General features: G+C 41.6%; 1 protein-coding gene and 1 non-coding gene across 2 annotated transcripts; one reads left to right on the top strand and one right to left on the bottom strand.

The window, feature by feature from the left end:
* The first annotated feature begins 1925 nt into the window (after positions 1-1925).
* trim69 (tripartite motif containing 69) lies at positions 1926-20469 on the top strand. Its single transcript, XM_061926767.1, has 6 exons — positions 1926-2671; positions 4701-4796; positions 11694-11927; positions 12328-12350; positions 12428-12543; positions 19842-20469. The coding sequence occupies exons 1-6, from the start codon at positions 2081-2083 to the stop codon at positions 20384-20386; spliced, it is 1605 nt and encodes a 534-aa protein (XP_061782751.1). The 5' UTR covers positions 1926-2080; the 3' UTR covers positions 20387-20469.
* Positions 19484-19555, bottom strand: trnag-ucc (transfer RNA glycine (anticodon UCC)). Its single transcript has one exon. It is a non-coding gene; the product is annotated as a tRNA-Gly (tRNA).
* Positions 20470-21569: the final 1100 nt, after the last annotated feature.

Raw genomic sequence — 21569 nt, forward strand, 5'->3', positions numbered from 1 at the left:
GAACGCCTCCCTAGGGAGGTGTTTAGGGCACGTCTGACCGGTAGGGGAAGACCCAGGACACGTTGGGAAGACTATGTCACCCGGCTGGCCTGGGAACGCCTCGAGATCCCCCGGGAAGAGCTGGACGAAGTGGCTCGGGAGAGGGAAGTCTGGTCTTCCCTGCTTAGGCTGCTGCCCCCGCGACCCGACCTCAGATAAGCGGAAGAAGATGGCTGGATGGATTATATTATTATATCATATCATTATTATATTACAGCCATGTAAATAAGCGATTCAGGCCAGCGAGACCCACAATGCAATGCGTTTCCACGTCACACTTTTAAGCCCTATATGACCCCTTTAATTAAATCCTTGTTTCGAAACGTTCCTTATAAAACCAGGCGTGGGTGTCAAATGGCCACTTTGGACACCCCTGCTGTAAAGAAAAGAGATGTTTTCTCATGGTGCGTTTAAGGCAGGGGTCGGCAACCTTTACCAGTCAAAGAGCCATTTTGACCAGTTTCACAAATTATAGAAAACAATGGGAGAAGCAAATTTTTTTTGAAATTTTAAATGAAATAACACTGCATACGAAGTTTTTTTTTTGCTTTGTGCTATGTATAACCAAGGGTCTCAGACACGCTGCCCACACCTTTATGTGGTATTTGAAAGCTGGTGCGACACGCGGGTTTTAATTGAATGGCACTTGTCAGTGTCATGCGTGCTGTGATTGTACAGCATATAGCGCACACTACAGTCAGCGTGCCTGATCAGCCACACGTTGTATGGGGCTTCCGCTTCGCTCACGTAGGTAACAGCAAGGCATACTTGGTCAACAACCACACAGCTCACACTGACGGTGGCGGTATTAAAAAAAAACAAAAAACTTTAACACTCTTACTAATAATGCGCCACACTGTGAACCCACACCAAACAAGAATGACAAACAAATTTCGGGAGAACATCTGCACCGTAACACAACATAAACACAACAGGACAAATACCAAGAATCCCATGCAGCCCTAACTCTTCCGGGATACATTATACACCCCCGCTACCAAACCCCGCCCACCTCAACCGACGCACAGAGAGAGAGGGGGGGGGGGGGGGGTTGATGGTAGCAGGGGTGTATAATGTAGCCCGGAAGAGTCAGGGCTGCATGGGATTCTGGGTGTTTGTTCTGTTGTGTTTATGTTGTGTTAAGGTCCAGATGTTCTCCCGAAATGTGTTTGTCATTCTTGTTTGGTTTTGGTTCAAAGTGTGGCGCATTATTAGTAAGAGTGTTAAAGTTGTTTTATATGACCACCGTCAGTGTAACCTGTGTGGCTGTTGACCAAGTATGCCTTGCTGTTCCGTACGTGTGCAAGCAAAAGATGTATATTGTATAACAAGTTATGGGCTAGCACTCTGTTGACACAGATTGTAGGGGGCACTAAATGTTGTACCATCATGGCACGCCCTTATTATAGCCGTAAGGGTAAAAATCGGGTGAAAATCGGTGAATATTAATCCCGGGAGTTTTTCTGCGAGAGGCACTGAAATCCGGAAGTCTCACGGGTAAATTGGGGGGTTCAGCAAGTAAGCTGCTGAGCCGCATCAGAATGATCAAAGAGCCGCATGCGGCTCCAGAGCCGCGGGTTGCCGACCCCTGGTTTAAGGACTACTTGGCTCTCGGTAAACAATATGACTTTGTTGTTAGCAGCCCGGAACACTCCCACGCACAGGATGGGAACCCAGATACTTCTCACACACACACACACACACACACACACACACACACACTTAGTGGTCTCTGAGTAACAACAAGGAAGAAAAGTTGTCAAAGTGGACAACGTTAGCAAGTCGGTACTTGTTGACCCCGATGCCAATCTCGCAGGACTTGAAGTGGATTCACATTCTTCCGCGGCAGATTTAAAGCGTTAAGTACGGGCTTTGTTGCAGACGCGGTTAAGAACGCTCCGCCTCAGTTTCCTGGCGACTGTCTGGAGAGAGAGCGAGGAGGAGGAGGAGGAGGAAAGGGAGGAGACATTCCCTCACTGTCCACCACCTCCTTCCTTCACAGTCAACAGGAAGACTGCAGGCCGCTCACACAAAAAACAACATGAGCAAGAACCAGAAAGAAGTGAAGAAGATCCAGTCTGCTTATCTGCAGACTGTGGAGAAGCACAACCAAGGAGCCAAGCCAGAGAAGAAAAGCTGGAAGGCCAAGGAAGGAGAGTTTGCCTCGCTGAGACCACCCCCAGCTAATAGGATCAGCAGAGACCTGACCTGCTCCATCTGCCTGGACCTCTTCAAGCAACCCGTCTCCCTGCCCTGCGACCACACCTTCTGCCAGGGCTGCATCGTGGGCTACTGGGCCGGGCCCCGGGGTCACAGCCAGGGGGCCACGGGCTCCTGCCCCCAGTGCAGGAAGGTGTACCCGGGTCAGAGCTACAGACCCAACCGCATCGTGGCCAACATCGTGGAGAGCTACTGCCAGGGGCTGGAGGAGAGCGGGAGAGTGGAGCCCGCCCCGGTGGAGAAGGCGCCCGCCCCGGCCCCGGCCCCGGCCCCGCGCTGCGGCCGACACCGGGAGGAGCTGAAGCTGTACTGCGAGGACGACCAGGAGCTGGTTTGTCTGGTGTGTGGACTCTCGCAGGAGCACAGGAACCACACTATGGTGTGTGTCCAGGACGCAGAGCAAAAGTACAGGGTGAGTGTGCAGGATTAATTAACTTTCTTTTTTAGTTTGTGGACGTAAAAAACACACCTTTATTGTGATCCAAAACTTACTTCTTCCTCGTCAATGTTGTTTTGGGTTACGAACATTTGATCTGACCACTAGATGTCACTATAGTGTTCAGGCACCATTATTACATCTGCACCTTTAACCAGACCCTTACCAAATATTTAGTTTTCCTTGTTGGTGTTATTGTTCTGGAATAATCTCGCTAATTTACATACATTTTAAATACAAAACCCGAAACCAGTGAAGTTGTCACGTTGTGTGAATGGTAAATAAAAACAGAATACAATGATGTTTTCAACTTATATTCAATTGAATAGACTGCAAAGACAAGATATTTAATTATGGAACTGAGAAACTTATTTTTTTTTTGCAAATAATCATTAACTTGGAATTTAATGGCAGCAACACATTGCAAAAAAGTTGTCACAGGGGTATTTTTACCACTGTGTTACATGGCCTTTCCTTTTAACAACACTCAGTAAACATTTGGGAACTGAGGAGACCAATTTTTGAAGCTTTTCAGGTGGAATTTTTTCCCATTCTTGCTTGATGTACGGCTTAAGTTGTTCAACAGTCCGGGGTTTTCATTGTGGTATTTTAGACATCTTCAATGGGAGACAGGTCTGGACTACAGGCAGGCCAGTCTAGGACCCGCACTCTTTTACTATGAAGCCACGCTGTTGTTACACGTGGCTTGGCATTGTCTTGCTGAAATAAGCAGGGGCGTCCATGATCACGTTGCTTGGATGGCAACATATGTTGCTCCAAAACCTGTATGTACCTTTCAGCATTAATGGTGCCTTCACAGATGTGTAAGTTACCCATGCCTTGGGCACTAATACACCCCCATACCATCACAGATGCTGGATTTTCAACTTTGCGCCTATGACAATCCGGATGGTTCTTTTCCTCTTTGGTCCGAAAACAATTTGAAATGTAGAATCGTCAGACCACAGAACACTTGTACACTTTGTATCAGTCCATCTTAGATGAGCTCGGGCCCAGCGAAGCCGGCGGCATTTCTGGGTGTTGTTGATAAATGGCTTTCGCTTTGCACAGTAGAGTTTTAACTTGCACTTACAGATGTAGCAACCAACTGTAGTTACTGACAAGTGGTTTTCTGAAATGTTCCTGAGCCCATGTGGTGATATCCTTTACACACCGACATTGCTTTTTGATGCAGTACCGCCTGAGGGATCGAAGGTCACAGGCATTCAACGTTGGTGCAGTGATTTCTCCAGATTCTCTGAACCTTTTGATGATATTACGGACCGCAGATGGTGAATTCCCTAAATTCCTTGCTGGTTGAGAAATGTTGTTCTTAAACTTTTGGACAATTAACTCAAAAATGTGTGGACAAAGTGGTGACCCTCGCCCCATCCTTGTTTGTGAATGACTGAGCATTTCACGGAAGCTGCTTTTATACCCAATCATGGCACCCACCTGTTCCCAATTAGCATGTTCACCTGTGGGATGTTCCAAATAAGTGTTTGATGAGCATTCCTCAACTTTCTCAGTCTTTTTTGCCACTTGTGCCAGCTTTTTCGAAACATGTTGCAGGCATCAAATTCCAAATGAGCTAATATATGCAAAAAATAAAGTTTTTCAGTTCGAACATGAAATATCTTGTCTTTGCAGTCTATTCAATTGAATATAAGTTGAAAAGGATTTGCAAATCATTGTTTTTATTTACCATTTACACAACGTGACAACTTCACTGGTTTTGGCTTTTGTAAATGAATATTTGCAAACAATCACAATGTAGCATATTTGCACCTTTTTCCAGCTCCTCACCAAATCTTAGTTCCGTCTTCTACGAAGTCTAGTCGATACAGTTCTTTTTGGCGTAAACTCGCCACCTTTTGTCCATCTCGATGTCACCAGTGTTTACGCAATTTTGTTTTGTCATTTTTTTTTTTTTGTCGACGACCACAATGTAGCGCATTAGAGTACCTCTGACACTTGTTAAGTCTTCTTCTTTGTCCAAAATCAGGCGTCCCTGAACAGCTCCATGGACTCCCTCAAAGCTGAGCTCAACACGGCGCTGCAGTGTGATAGGGAAGCTGAGGAGGAAGTCAAAAAGCTTAAGGTGAGAGGGTTTTTGTGTACGCTTTTAATTAGGGATGGGTACCGAATTTGGTGCCAACTGAATATTGATTCACTCCACTTTTTCAAAATGTACTAGCTTGATGCTAATTTACATTGGATTTGCCATAGAAATGCTACCGTTTCAACACCTCCAAATTTGGTAATCAAAATTACAACTAAGGCCATATTTCAATACTTTTGTTGCCCGTGACACATACTTGCCAACCTTGAGACCTCCGATTTCGGGAGGTGGGGGCGTGGTCGGGGGTGGGGCGGGGGGCGTGGTTGGGGGCGTGGTTAAGATAGATAGATATATAAGAAATACTTGACTTTCAATGAATTCTAGCTATATATATATATATATATATATATATATATATATATATATATATATATATATATATATATATATATATATATATATATATATATATATATATATATATATATATATATATATATGTATATAAATAAAATAAATACTTGAATTTCAGTGTTCATTTACAAACTACAACTCACAAACACTTTAGAGTTAGGCTCCACCATCAGAATGTGTACTTAAACTTATAGATCACATGGATATTATTCAGTGAGTTGAGTCACCAAAACTAACCTTTAATACAGGAGGAAAAAGCACACAGGACGTTTCAATTGTTCACAGACTGGTCGCGCTCATCAGAATGACAAGACACTTCCGGTCTGCAGGCGATAGCATTCAATTGGGAAGAACCGCCCTACTGCCCCCTACTGACCAATGTGAATACTGATAAATGTGTAATGACAGCTCCAAAAACGAATTCAAACGACAAAATAAAATAAATAAATCAACACAAAAATGTGACACATTATGGGTGGGTCACATATGCATGTACAGTCGATGGCAGTATTGTCCTGTTTAAAAGTGTCACAACATTGCTGTTTACGGCAGACGAACTGCTTTACGGTAGACACTGTTGTTGTGTGTTGTCAACACGTCACTCAGGTCCGCCTGAATTTCGGGAGTTTTTCGGGAGAAAATTTGTCCCGGGAGGTTTTCGGGAGAGGCGCTGAATTTCGGGAGTCTCCCGGAAAATCCGGGAGGGTTGGCAAGTATGCCGTGACATCACCTTCGGTTGCAGACCATGCAACGGCTCAAACAACTGGCAGGGAAACAAGCACTCAAGCAGAGTGGACCCAGCCAAACTGCCTCGAGGTAATGTTGGAATTTTCCATGACAACAAAGCGAGTATGCTTGACGGAAAACTCTTAAACGTACAGGAAGGTTCCACTTTTCCAAAATGTGCCAGCTTGATGCTAATTTACATTGGCTTTGCCATAGACATGCTACTGATTAGCATTCACAATTTTACATGGTGATTTCAACGCCTCCAAATTTGCTGAACGAAGACTACAAATAAAATGCACAACCGAAAACAGCTGGTGTGTAATCAGTACAATAAAGGGGCCAAGTGAAATTTTCAATTTGGCCAGCGAGACAAATATTTCAATAAACAACCTGGTCGAGCAGGGTGGTTCCAGACTAACTTTACATATTGCCAAATGGACAGTTGGTAATTTGTACTAACTGTATTTACCCAGGGACCTAACAACTGCCAATTTGTCACCATTTTAGGGGACAATGTAAGAAATACAGGCACATCATTCACTTATATGACCCAATCGAAACAACCTTTTCTAGTCATGGTGCAGAAAGAACAATTCAAGCAAAAAGTCACATAACACGACATGCTAACTAAACATTGTAGATATTATAAACAAAAACATCCTATCACCATAAAAAAATGAAATGACACCCATTGCAAGGCACGATGGGAAAAATGCAAAACACCCTCTCCGCACTGATCCATGTTTGACTTTTAGCTGCTTGATATTTCTCATTGATTACAAAGCTTTAAAGAGCTCGTCACGGAAGGTAGGAGTTGAATTTTCACATGCCGTATTTTTCGGAGTATAAGTCGCACCTGCCGAAAATGCATAATAAAGAAGGGAAAAAACATATATAAGTCGCACTGGAGCCCGGCCAAACTATGAAAAAAACTGTGACATATAGTCCGAAAAATACGGTACTCTTAATATACATTTATAATGATTATTAATTATATATCCATTAGACTATTATAATATGTAAACACACACACACACACCCGGCCAAATTTTTTGACCCCCAGTCAAAAAGTTTGGACACCTCCAATTTACAGCATAAACACTTTGTAGGGCCCGGCGTAAGACTGGATTGGCACATTCAACTTAATGGCATACACCATGGCCCGGCGCCATTTCAACTGTTTGCCGAAGTTAAAGTTAAAGTACCAATGGTTGTCACACACACACTAGGTGTGGCGAAATTATTCTCTGCATTTGACCCATCACCTTTGATCACCCCCTGGGAGGTGAGGGGAGCAGTGAGCAGCAGCGGTGGCCGCGCCCGGGAATCATTTTTGGTGATTTAACCCCCAATTCCAACCCTTGATGCTGAGTGCCAAGCACTCCTATTTTTATAGTCTTTGGTATGACTCGGCCGGGGTTTGAACTCACAACCTACCGATCAGGGGCCGCAAATGACACCATACCGGCCCACCCCCGAGTTCAATCCGAAACTTGGAAGACAAACATTTTTGCAGCAAACTCTTCAAAACTCGAGAGCAGGGGTGTCAAACTCAAATACAGAGTGGGTCAAAATTTAAAACTTAAATAAGCCGCGGGCCAAGGTTGAACAAATTAACCTTTTTAACAGGGACCCAAACAAGTTTTGCATTGAATATTGAATGAGCAAGGCTTATATAACTTTATAGTGACATGCAAAATCGAGTTTCAAATAATAATAATAAGAATTCAAAAATATCAATGGCATATCAAATACAATTTAAATAAAAATTGAATGCCTCTTTTCTATTAGCAGCCTTCTGAGGTAAATATCAACATTAACTTTTTCCACAGGCTAATAAATTTGAAAATAAAATAACAATGAATAAACCAACCATTCAGGACTTTAAACTGCTCAGTTTGCAACACACTGATCTAATCTGATGTGCCCAAGCCAGATACCTGCCATCTTTTCTTGGATGCTAGTTCATTAATGTCGGGGCTCAGGCTTTGAGCTGAGGCAACCTTCATTATCCAACGAAGGTGTTCATCAGTCATTATATCTCGTAGTCCACCCGGACCACAGTCTTGGGGGCGTACCTTAAAGGCACTGCCTTTAACGTCCTCTACGAGCTGTCGTCACGTCCGCTTTTCATCCATTCTAACAACGTGTTGGCCCAGTCACAAGATATGTGCGGCTTCTGTACGCACACGCACGTGAATGCAACGCACACTTGATCAACAGCGATACAGGTTCCACTGAGGGTGGTCGTATAAACAACTTTAACACTGTTAGAAATATACGCCACACTGTGAATCCACACCAAACAAGAATGACAAACACATTTCGGGAGAACATCCGCACCGTAACACAACAGAACAAATACCCAGAACCCTTTGCAGCATTAACTCTTCCGGGACGCTACAAATTTGACCCGCGGGCCAGAGTTTGACACCCATGCTCTAGAGTGTTCTTGTTGTATGGAAGAACTTGGACCAATGTTAACACGTGAGCAGATCTTTGACATTTTCTAACATTCCTAGCAATCACAGAACAATGGCAAGGCCAGTCACACATTTTCTTCATAATGTGATTAATGTAACCAAGGTGTTGTTGTAGCTTGTTTACTTCACATGGTCAACTCCTTTAGGTATACTAGTGCTTCTAGTTTCATCATTTGGCCCTTTCAACTGGTGGTCCTCAAATTCAGTTTAAAAAACTGGTGAGAGACTCACATTTTTGCAGGAGATTCTTAAAAACACTGACATAGAGACGATCTTTGACTAGCTTTAAAAAAAATAAAAAAATAAAAAAACAACAACAGCAGAGCACTCCTGTAACTCTGACAACTTAAATATACCAAAATCAAATGTCTACTGTTGAAGGAGCTGAGTCTACGGGAGTGACAAAATAATACAAATAGTAAAAAAGGGGGAAGCCTCGGTCCTTAGCATACTTGCCAACCCTCCCGGATTTTCCGGGAGACTCCCGAAATTCAGCGCCTCTCCCGAAAACATCCCGGGACAAATATTCTCCCGAAAATCTCCCGGTTTTCAGCCGGAGCTGGAAGCCACGCCCCCTCCAGCTCCATGCGGACCTGAGTGAGGACAGCCTTTTTTCATGACGGGAGGACAACAGGGTGACAAGAACTAAATTATCCAGACTAGAGATAAATTGTATTATTATGTTTATCTTACCTAAAAATAAATATATTTATTAATTTAAAATATATATATATACATTTTTACTATATTTTGCTAAAAACATCAACATTAATTGTATTTTTCTTTGTATTTTTTCCTGACTCCTTATTACATCCAGCCATAGAATTATACATTAAAATAAACATATTTGAAATAATTGATTTTAAACTATCATAATAATTCATTTAAAATGACCATATTTAATTATTAAAATAATTGCTTGTTTATCAACAACTTTAGCATTTTATTCATTACATTTTGAAACTCTCAGAAGCCAAGTTATGTTATATTCCTTAATATTTATTTATGCAAGTTTGAAGTATCAATTATCCAAACATAGTTTTGTTTGCATATTTTCAGGATGTAGATATATATATATATATATATATATATATATATATATATATATATATATATATATATATGTATGAAATACTTGACTTGGTGAATTCTAGCTGTCAATATACTCCTCCCCTCTTAACCACGCCCCGCCCCACCCCCGACCACGCTCCCACCCCCCGAAAGCGGAGGTCTCAAGGTTGGCAAGTATGGTCCTTAGCTTTCTGGAAAAGTGGCCCCCAAAACTATTTCGCGTAGTCCACACACGACTGCCATCTAACGTCTTGAAATTGCATGCAAAGTCTACTATATACAGTAATACTTGCAAATGAGACCCGGGAGGGTAAGAAACTAAGATAACAACAGAACAGCAAAGTTATCATAATCTGTGGAATGTTAAATAAAAAAAAAGTGAGATTTTATCATCAACACATTAACAATTAACACTAAATTGGTATTGTTGAGTACTGTTGTTGATTTCCACGGTACCAGAAACTGATACCGTATCGGTTCAAATGTCAAATGTGAACTGTACCCATCCCTATTGTGAATCAACACAAGAAACGTCAATGATTGTAATAATTTCATGTCAAGTCATCATTAAATGACCTTGATATGTCAAAAGGCATTAATAAATCATGTTATTTTCCAACACCTCTATAACTGATAACAGTAGCTCAGCCGGGATATGCTCATTTCAAAATTAGATTTACAGCCCCGAAATCTTATTGTTATTGGGGGATGGGGCGGGGTTGGGGGGGGGGGCAGGGTTTGGTGTTAGCGGGGGTGTATATTGTAGCGTCCCGGAAGAGTTAGTGCTGAAAGGGGTTCTGGGTATTTGTTCTGTTGTGTTTATATTGTGTTACGGTGCGGATGTTCTCCCGAAATGTGTTTGTCATTCTTGTTTGGTGTGGGTTCACAGTGTGGCGCATATTTGTAACAGTGTTAAAGTTGTTTATACGGCCACCCTCAGTGTGACCTGAATGGCTGTTGATCAAGTATGCGTTGTATTCACTTTTGTGTGTGTAAAAGCCGCATATATTATGTGACTGGGCCGGCACGCTGTTTGTATGGAGGAAAAGCGGACGTGACGACAGGTTGTTGAGGACGCTAAAGGCAGTGCAGTTGTCCGGGTGGAAATCGGGAGAAATTCGGGAGAATGTTTGCCCCGGTAGATTTTCGGGAGGGGCACTGAAATTCGGGAGTTTACCGGGAAAATAGGGAGGGTTGGCAAGTATGACTCCGACCAGGGGTGTCAAACTTAAATACAGAGTGGGTCAAAATTGAAAAGGTTGAACAAATTAACCTTTTTGATAGGGACCCAAACAAGTTTTGCATTAAATATAATGCAAAACTAATAATAATAATTAAAAAATATCAATGGTATATCAAATACAATTTAAATAAAAATTGAATGCCTCTTTTCTATTTGCAGCCTTCTAAGGTAAATATCAACATGAACTTTTTCCACAGGCTAATAAATGTGAAAATACCGGTAAAATAATGAATAGACCAACCATTCAGGACTTTAAACTGCTCAGTTTGCAACACACTGATCCAATCTGATGTGCCCAAGCCAGATACCTGCCATCTTTTCTTGGATGCTAGTTCATTAATGTCGGGGCTTAGGCTTTGAGCTGAGGCAACCTTCATTATCGAACGAAGGTGTTCATCAGTCATTATATCTCGTATTCCAGTCTTGGGGGCGTGCCTTACAGGCACTGCTTTTAACGTCACGTCCGCTTTTCATCCCTTCTAACAACATGCCTGCCCAGTCACAAGATATGAGCGGCTCCTGTACGCACACACACGTAAATGCAAAGCATACTTCATCAACAGCGATACAGTTTACACTGAGGGTGGCCGTATAAGCAACTTTAACATTGTTAGAAATATACGCCACACTGTGAATCCACACCAAACAAGAATGACAAACACATTTTGGGAGAACATCCGCACAGTAACACAACATAAACACAAGAGAACAAATACCCAGAATCCTTTGCAGCACTAACTCTTCCGGGACGCTATAATATCATTGATGATTAACTTGTGTGATGACTGTATTATGCTGATAGTATATATTTGTACCATGAATTGATTAACGTGGACCCCGACTTAAACAAGTTGAAAAACTTATTGGGGTGTTACCATTTAGTGGTCAATTGTACTGAATATGTATTGAACTGTGCAATCTACTAATACAAGTCTCTATCAATCAAAACCATTTCTGGCCACAATATTACATATGGCTCCTTTAACTACCTATCAGGACCACACAGCTGACCTGAAGCAGCGGATCGAGACCCAGTTCAGCGACCTGCACCAGTTCCTCTACCAGGAGGAGAAGATGCTGCAGGTGAAGCTGAAGACGGAGGAGCGCCGCGAGCTGATCCGCCTGGACGAGCACAAGGCCCTGCTGTGCGTGGAGATCTCCCGTCTGCAGAGAGCCTTGCAAGACATCGAGGACAAGCGGCGGGAGCAGGACCCCTTCACTCTACTGCGGGTGAGAGTCATAAAAAAAGAAAAAAGAAGGAAAGAAATGAGTCAGCTGGTGGAGATGATTATGTGCAGAGTTGCTGAGCTAGATGAGAAGTATAAGCAGTGCAAGGGTGGGACCTCGTTGCCTTTCCTGTCAAGTTGGCGCTCAATTCTAAAGAAGCCAAACAGGGTCGAGTTGCTCCTGCTTCCTGCTAACAAACGCTGGACAGGATGCAAAGCCAGTGAGCTCACTGGTTGATCAGCGGGATAAGAAGCTCAGTCGAGTCCACGGGCCCTCGGCTCAGGGACTTTCCCTCCCCCGACCGCAGGGAGCTCCTAGACGCTGATGTCATGTGGAAAAAGCCTTCTCGTCTGTCAAGATACTAATCGCCACTTTTTTTTCTCCTCCCCGTGTCTCCTTCCAGAGCATCAAAGTGTGTCTGCAGAGGTGAGTGGGAGAAAAAGCAAGTTTTGTTTTCATTGCATCGTCTCAGTTTTGCTTCGGGGGCTTTTTTTTATTGGCAGGCCGCCGCTGAAGTTCGAGAAGCCAGTTTTTACGCCTCCCAGCCTGTGTGAAGGACGCTTTGCAGGGCCCCTGCAGTACAGAGTGTGGAAGTCCATGAAGAGCACTATTTACCCAGGTAGGTCACCAACAATTCACCGGGCTTTACATCATACTTGCCAACCCTCCCGAATTTTCCGGGAGACTCCCAAAATTCAGCGCCTCTCCCGAAAACCTCCCGGGACAAATATTCTCCCGAAAATCTCCCGATTTTCAGCCGGAGCTGGAGGCCACGCCCCCTCCAGCTCCATGCGGACCTGAGTGAGGACAGCCTTTTTTTTTTTATGACAGGAGGACAACAGGGTGACAAGAACTAAATCATCCAGACTAGAGACACATTGTATTATTATGTTTATCTTACCTAAAAATAAATATATTTATTAATTACAAAAAAAAACTAAATACATTTTTACTATATTTTGCTAAAAACATCAAAATTAATTGTGTTTTTATTTGTATTTTTTCTGACTCCTTATTACACCCAGCCATAGAATTATACATTAAAATAAACATATATGAAATAATTAATTTTAAATGATCATAATAATTCATTTGAAATGACCATATTTAATTATTAAAATAATTGCTTGTTTATCAACAACTTTAGCATTTTATTCATTACATTTTGAAGCTCTCAGAAGCCAAGTTATATTATATCCTTAAGATTTATTTATGCAAGTTTGAAGTATCAATTATCTAAACACAGTTTTGTTTGCATATTTTCAGAATGTAGATATATATATATATATATATATATATATATGTATGTATGTCAATATACACCTCCCCTCTTAACCACGCCCCCACCCACAACCACGCCCCAGTCCCACCCCCGACCACGCCCCCCACCCCCACCCCCATATATATGTATATATATGTATATATATATATATATATATATATATATATATATATGAAATACTTGACTTGGTGAATTCTAGCTGTCAATATACACCTCCCCTCTTAACCACGCCCCCGCCCACAACCACGCCCCAGTCCCAACCCCGACCACGCCCCCCACCCCCCACCTCCCGAAATCGGAGGTCTCAAGGTTGGCAAGTATGATTTACATTACTGGTCCGTCACGCCAAATAGAACTCATTCAAACAGCCGAGTGGGTGTGGCTAGCATGGGCCTGTTTTTCATTACTGCACAGTAAGATTGAACTCTGCCTAGCAACAACATGCGGCCATCAAGTTTATAACGGACCGTAAATCAAATTAATAAGATGACACGTTGAGACTGCATCACCAGCGCCTCTGATCGTTGCAGTCAAGTACTGCAGCCATCACAGCGCCAGTGACGTGCGGTGAGGTTGATGGCTGGTGAGGCACTGACTTCATCACAGTCAGATTTACAAACATATGAACCCTAAAGAGTATCTTATTCACCATTTGATTGGCAGCAGTTAACGGGTTATGTTTAAAAGCTCATACCAGCATTCTTCCCTGCTTGGCACTCAGCATCAAGGCTTGGAATTGGGGGTTAAATCACCAAAAATGATTCCCAGGCGCGGCGCCGCTGCTGCCCACTGCTCCCCACTGCTCCCCTCACCTCCCAGGGGGTGAACAAGGGGATGGGTCAAATGCAGAGGACAAATTTCATTACACCTAGTGTGTGTGTGACAATCATTGGTACTTTAACTTAACTTTAACTTTACACATACAAACTGTAGCACACAAAAAAGCACATTTAATTAAAAAAAAAACCTTATTATGGTCTTACCTTTACTTAGAAATTAAGTCCATGCACCGCAACTAAAGCCCTCACTTAAACTTTCCACGTGCAAGATTGAATCTATTTAAAAGAGTGTAACCGAGGGTTTATAAATGTCACCTATACTGTATGAAACTACAAAATAACAAACACGGAGGCTACAGTTTACACGAGGACCACTTTATTCACCTCCTTTCAAAAACCTCCGCAACGTGACATCACTTCCGCTCTTAGCGCCTTCAAAATAAGAGCTCAAGGCATATACTGTATAACAGCGCATAACAGGAACTTAACATCACAAAGAGGAAAGCCCATGAAAATAGGTTACAAAAGTTATTTAATAAGAAGCCAAAAAGTGCAAAAACAATCATGTTCCTGTTGGAGGAGTTGTGAATTAGGTACACCTGCAGTCTGCAGGTGTATCTGCACAGCAGGCCAGCAGTTAGCCGAGTCATTGCGCAATCCATGTTGCGGCACTGAGTGACGTGCCTCAACTGGCTGCTGTTCACCGCACCGTCTCTTCTCAGTATTTGAACGGCAAATGTGAAAATTCAGCTATTTTGAATAAAAATAATCTAAAACTGGTGAAGTTAAATGGAAAATAACTTTATAGTATAATCACTGGATACATATAACAATTTAATATTTTTTTTTTCTTTTTACATTTTTTTTCTTTCCATGATGGCAGGTGAGGCCCCGCCTCACCTGCCTCTAGTGACTGCACCTCACTGATTGCCGCTTACTACGTAGTTCTGGACCTAAAAATGAAGTCTACAAGTACAATTCCCCCCAAAATAGACACAGTAGTTACCGTATTTTTCGGACTATAAGACGCACTTAAAATCCTTTCATTTTCTCAAAACTCGACGGTGCGCCTAATGTACGGAAAGATTTTGGTTGTGCTTCCCGACTTTGAAGCTATTTTATTTGGTACATGGTGAAATGATAAGTGTGACCAGTAGATGGCAGTCACACATAAGATACACATGTAGACTGCAATATGACTCAAGTAAACAACACCAACATTTTATATGTTCCATTGAAAATACAGAACATTACATACGGCGCTCAAAAATCTATCAAAATATTTTAGTATGATTTTAGTAAGCTATGAAGCCACACCGCTTGATGGATTGTACTGTGCTTCAACATACCAGTATTATTATGGTGTGTGTATAAGGTAAGACATATTATCTGGCGTTTTGTTTCGCAATAATATGCAAAAGCAACTTTTCTCACCTTCTGGTACCTGCTGATCTGTATTTGGGATCTGCATAAGTCCTCCGCCTTTGTAGTCTGTGACCCCGTAGTCGATAAGCTTCTTCTTTTTCTTGTTATGTGACATTCATCCTCCGCTGTTGCCATTTCTAATAAAAATTTGTGTAAAGTTCCTACTTATATCTGTCAGTAAACTCGCCATGAAAGCGCTAAAACATACCGGTGTAGTGAGTTTACATTATTCACCTGTGAAGGTCTCTGCACGTGGTGGGTTCTCCTGACGCCGACAGATCTTCGGGAGCCCGGTAGACAGGTTGAATCAAGTCTTTTATCGACATAAACACCCGGGGATGGCTTGCTTTCCAGCAATATATATTTGGGACTTTCCAGTCCGGCATGTCTCTGTTTTCCGGCGTGTCTCTCTCTCTGGCTCCAACTCCAACGTGTCTCGGCCCGGCTGCTGCTAATAAAGGCGACAGGTGATTAGATAACCAGCCCCAGCTGGGCAATCTACTCACCTGCCGCTGGCTTCGAGGCCGGTCCTTGCACACCCCGCTCCGCGGCAGGCCCGCAGGCCACGCCCCCCTCCACATCACCCAAGGAACTTTAGTTATTAGAGAGTTCTGGTCGGACGGTTTTTCACGGGACACATTCCTGGCGTTGTTGTTGCACTAGTGAGCCACGGATGAGAAGATGCTGCTCCGTTATTGATTGAAGTGAAGTGTGAATGTCATTAAAACAGTTAGCTCCATCTTTTGACACTTCTTCCACTCCCGTCCTTGCACGCTACACTGCTACAACAAAGATGACGGGGAGAAGACGCTGTCGAAGGTGAGCCACGTAAATAAGACCGCCCACAAAACGGCGCATCCTGAAGCGACTGTCAGAAAGCGACTTGAAGATGATGTGTAAAACATCATCTATGCAACATTTTGACCAAAGAACCACCATTACATGTTATGTAGACCACAAGGAAGTCTTTTACATTTAGAAAAAATAATAATAATACGACTCCTTTAATGTGCTCTAAAATCCAGTGCACCATTTGTATGAAAATAGACCGGAATAGACCCGCTCATTGGCAGTGCGCCTTATAATCCGGTGCGCCCTCGGTCCGGAAAATACGGTAGTTTTTGGAACGCCTACTTTTAGGTAAAAAATGTGGGCGGGGCCTGCATCAGCCTGTGTTTTGCGAGCATCTTCATCCGGAATCAAGATATTTTCGCCCAGTGTTTGAAGAAATAATCAAACATGGCTGGCAGATGCATTGTTGAAGGTTGTCGCAGTACAAGTAAAGAAGGGATCAGCCTGCAAACATATTCAAATGAAGGCAATATAAGGAGAGTATGGACCTCTCCAGTAAAATTAACTGACGCAAAATGGGGATGGACCGAGCGAAAGGAGAGCAAGTTGCATTTGAATGACTCTGACTCCGAGGACGGAGGGTTTCGGTCCGAGTTTGAATGAAAAAAAAAATGTAAGCGACTCAAGCCAAATGCAATCCCGGAAATCAGACTTTGTCAGAACCTGCTGAAAAACATGGAAAGAAGAGCTCAAAAATGAGAGAAAATTAAGATGCATAGCATTGTATTTTTGCGTCCTTATCTACTGATGTTTTCCTCAAGATGTTCGAGGAAGTGCAGAAAGAACATATTTATTTATTAGATTTATTCGACAGGGACAGTACAAGGAAACATTGCTACCCATAGGTAACCGATGTCAAAGTACATAAGACTTCTAGCCACAGGCTAATCCATACTTGCCAACCTTGAGACCTCCGATTTCGGGAGGTGGGGGTTTGGGGGCGGGGCGTGGTTGGGGGCGTGGTTAAGAGGGGAGGAGTATATTGACAGCTAAAATTCACCAAGTCAAGTATTTCATATCCCCGCCTTCCGCCCGATTGTAGCTGAGATAGGCTCCAGCGCCCCCCGCGACCCCAAAGGGAATAAGCGGTAGAAAATGGATGGATGGAAGTATTTCATATATATATATATATATATATATATATATATACATCCTGAAAATATGCAAACAAAACAGTGTTTGGATAATTGATACTTCAAACTTGCATAAATAAATATTAAGGAATATAACATAACTTGGCTTCTGAGAGCTTCAAAATGTAATGAATAAAATGCTAAAGTTGTTGATAAACAAGCAATTATTTTAATAATTATATATGGTCATTTTAAATAAATTATTATGATAATTTAAAATTAATTATTTCAAATATGTTTATTTTAATGTATAATTCTATGGCTGGATGTAATAAGGAGTCGGAAAAAATAAAAAATAAAAATACAATTAATTTTGATGTTTTTAGCAAAATATAGTAAGAATTTATTTTTATTTTTATTTTTTTAAATTAATAAATATATTTATTTTTAGGTAAGATAAACATAATAATACAATTTATCTCTAGTCTGGATGATTTAGTTCTTGTCACCCTGTTGTCCTCCCGTCGTGAAAAAAGGCTGTCCTCACTCAGGTCTGCATGGAGCTGAGGGGGCGTGGCCTCCAGCTCTGGCTGAAAATCAGGAGATTTTCAGGGAGAATATTTGTCCTGGGAGGTTTTCGGGAGAGGCGCTGAATTTCGGGAGTCTCCCGGAAAATTCGGGAGGGTTGGCAAGTATGGGCTAATCTGCAATCCTCGTCCCTGGTTGGGCTTTTAAAGAAAAGTTGAGAAAAGTGAAAAACACATACACATGCAAACGATAGCATGCTAGCAAGCCAACTTAAGCATGCTAACTTTTTCATCTAATTTTACACTTTTTTTTTCCCATTTCCGCAGCCTTACACCTTAAGAGTCATATTGGTATATGAGACTGTTATCATGCTAACGTTAGCACACATGCGAAATGTGAGCAATTTTATGTAAGCATGCTAACATTTTAGGCTAGCTCCGTAGCTCGTTACGTATAGTTACACCTAAAACTCACAGATTCAGACACTCGGCACCATCTTAAAAGCACGGCGGCTGATTTTGATGGGCCTGCTATATGTCCAGTGCACATATAGCAGGCCCATCAAAATGCCATTGCCATTTTTATGATTATTTTCAAAAAATCTTTTCACATTGTCATTATGGGGTATTGTGTGTAGAATTTTGAGGACAAAAATGAATGTATTCCATTTTGGAATGAGGCTGTAACATGAAATGTGGAAAAAATTAAGCCCTGTGAATACTTTCCAGATTTATTGATTGATTGAAACTTTTATTAGTAGATTGCACAGTATAGTACAGTGATTCTCAAATGGGGGTACGCGTACCCCTGGGGGTACTTGAAGGTATGCCAAGGAGTACGTGAGATTTTTTTTTAAATATTCTAAAAAATAGCAACAATTCAAAAATCCTTTATAAATATATTTATTGAATAATACTTCAACAAAAAATGAATGTAAGTTCATAAACTGAACATCAAATCAAGTAGCCTATTCCATTCATTACCATAAAGCCAGTTCCCCCCATGCCATGATGTTTTGACCCTCACTAAAATGTCTGTCAAAAAGAACTGTGAAAAGAAATGCAACAATGCAATATTCAGTGTTGACAGCTAGCTTTTTTGTGGACATGTTCCATAAATATTGATGTTAAAGATTTCTTATTTTGTGAAGAAATGTTTAGAATTAAGTTCATGAAACCAGATGGATCTCTATTACAATCCCCAAAGAGGGCACTTTAAGTTGATGATTACTTCTATGTGTAGAAATCTTTATTTATAATTGAATCACTTGTTTATTTTCAAACAAGTTTTTAGTTATTTGTATATCTTTTTTTCCAAATAGTTCAAGAAAGACCACTACAAATGAGCAATATTTTGCACTGTTATACAATTTAATAAATCAGAAACTGATGACATAGTGCTGTATTTGACTTCTGTATCTCTTTTTTTCAACCAAAAATGCTTTGCTCTGATTAGGGGGTACTTGAATTAAAAAAGGGGGTACATCACTGAAAAAAGGTTGAGAACCATTGGTATAGTACATATTCCGTACAATTGACCACTAAATGGTAACCCCCGAAAAGTTTTTCAACTTGTTTAAGTCGAGGTCCATGTTAATCAATTCATGGAAAATTTAAGCCATGCATTGGCCGGGAATCGAACCCGGGTCAACTGCTTGGAAGGCAGCTATGCTAACCACTATATCACCAATGCCTGGTGGTATAGTGCTGGATGCACAGTTCTTTTCAATCAATCAATCAATGTTTATTATATCGCCCTAAATCACAAGTGTCTCAAAGGGCTGCACAAGCCACAACGACTTCCTTGGTTCGAATCCCACATAAGGGCAAGGAAAAACTCACAACCCAGTGGGATGTCAATGTAAATTTTCCTCAGAAAGCAAACTAGTTGAGACTTAATCACCAGCCAGCCAAGTACTGAACTCCATTTTGCTTCAATTGCTTTACAACACATCATTATATACTAATTATACTTTTAGTGCCAGCAGCCATCACCTTGAACTCCAGCACGGCCAACCCTTGGCTGAGCCTCACCTCCTCACTCACCTGCGTCCGCTACCAGACCTTCAACCACGGCGTGGAAGACAACCCCAATAGGTTCAACGCCGCCCTGTCGCTGCTGGGGAGCCAGGGCTTCACCCACGGCCGCCACTACTGGGAGATCGAGGTCTACAGCAGCACCGTCTGGACCGTGGGCGTGGCTCGGGAGTCGGTACCCAGGAAGGGGGTCATCAAGGCTCTTCCGGCTAACGGCTTCTGGACCCTCTCGCTGTCGTACGGGATACAGTACATGGCGGGCACGTCCCCGCCGACCGTCCTGTCCCTAGAGGAGTCGCTGGCCAGGATCGGGGTGTACTTGGACTACAAAAGAGGCCTGGTGTCTTTTTACAATGCAGAAACCATGACACACCTGTACACCTTTAGGGAGAGCTTCATGGAGACGCTCTACCCTTACTTCAATCTGGGATTCCTGGATAAAGTGCACGAGAATGAGCCTCTTAAAGTTTTCTTGCCAAAAATCTAGGTTTTTTTTTGTACAGAACGTAGATTTAGCTTAAGTCTGTAGACTGGATCTACGGCTGCAATGTTTGGAATATTATATATATTTTTGACCTTTTCTTTTAAAAAAAAATAAATTTCAGTTTCTATCTACTTTTAACTCTAAATCTAATAATACACACCAATTTCAGGCAAATTAACTTTGTTTTTGGACGAGAAGACTCCGTTTTTATTTTTCTATTTTTACCTTTTTGAATTTATAAAAAATAAATAAAATACATCCATCCATCCATTTTCTACCGCTTGTCCCTTTCAGGGTCACGGGGGTGCTGCAGCCTATCCCAGCTGCATTCGGGTATTTAAAAATAATTAAACTAAATAAAATATATATTCAAAATGGGGAAAAAAACAAAAAGGATGTCTTTTTTTTAACCGCAGAATTAGCCAACACACCAAATATAGCCTCATTACATTTATGCTTATAGCATGTTGGCACTAAGCACATTACAGTGATTCAATGTATTTAAAAAATGAACAACATAAAAAAACAACAATTTAGGTAACAAACTCAATCTTATCTGAAACATAATGCAGAAGAATGAACAAGTGGGGCGGTATAGCTCGGTTGGTAGAGCGGCCGTGCCAGCAACTTGAGGGTTGCAGGTTCGATCCCCGCTTCTGCCATCCTAGTCACTGCCGTTGTGTCCTTGGGCAAGACACTTTACCCACCTGCTCCCAGTGCCACCCACACTGGTTTAAATGTAACTTAGATATTGGCTTTCACTATGTAAAGCGCTTTGAGTCACTAGAGAAAAACGCTATATAAATATAATTCACTTCACAAGTGAAATAATTTTTGGTCTGCAGATGATCTGGATGATGCAACTTCCTGTGGACCTTTTTTAAAGAGTGTTTATGTGTAAGGGTAACAGGAGTGAGTAAAAACCAGGGAAGCAACTAGAATGTGAATTTTACCTTTTTTTTTCTTCATAAAATAAACTTAAAGTATATTTGGGATGAACATTTATTAAACATCTAATGAAGGATTTCAGTAATTATACTTCATGATAATGTCTAATTTTAGAAAGCGGGAGCAGGCAACAATTTTTTTTCATCAATGTTTAATGAATTAATTAGTAATTCAATTAAATCAATGTGCGGGACACTTGGCTTATATAAAACTTTTTTTTTATTGTGGGTTTCTACAA

This window comes from Nerophis lumbriciformis, linkage group LG32 (assembly GCF_033978685.3).
Source record: "Nerophis lumbriciformis linkage group LG32, RoL_Nlum_v2.1, whole genome shotgun sequence".
In the NCBI taxonomy this organism is placed as follows: Eukaryota; Metazoa; Chordata; class Actinopteri; order Syngnathiformes; family Syngnathidae; genus Nerophis; species Nerophis lumbriciformis.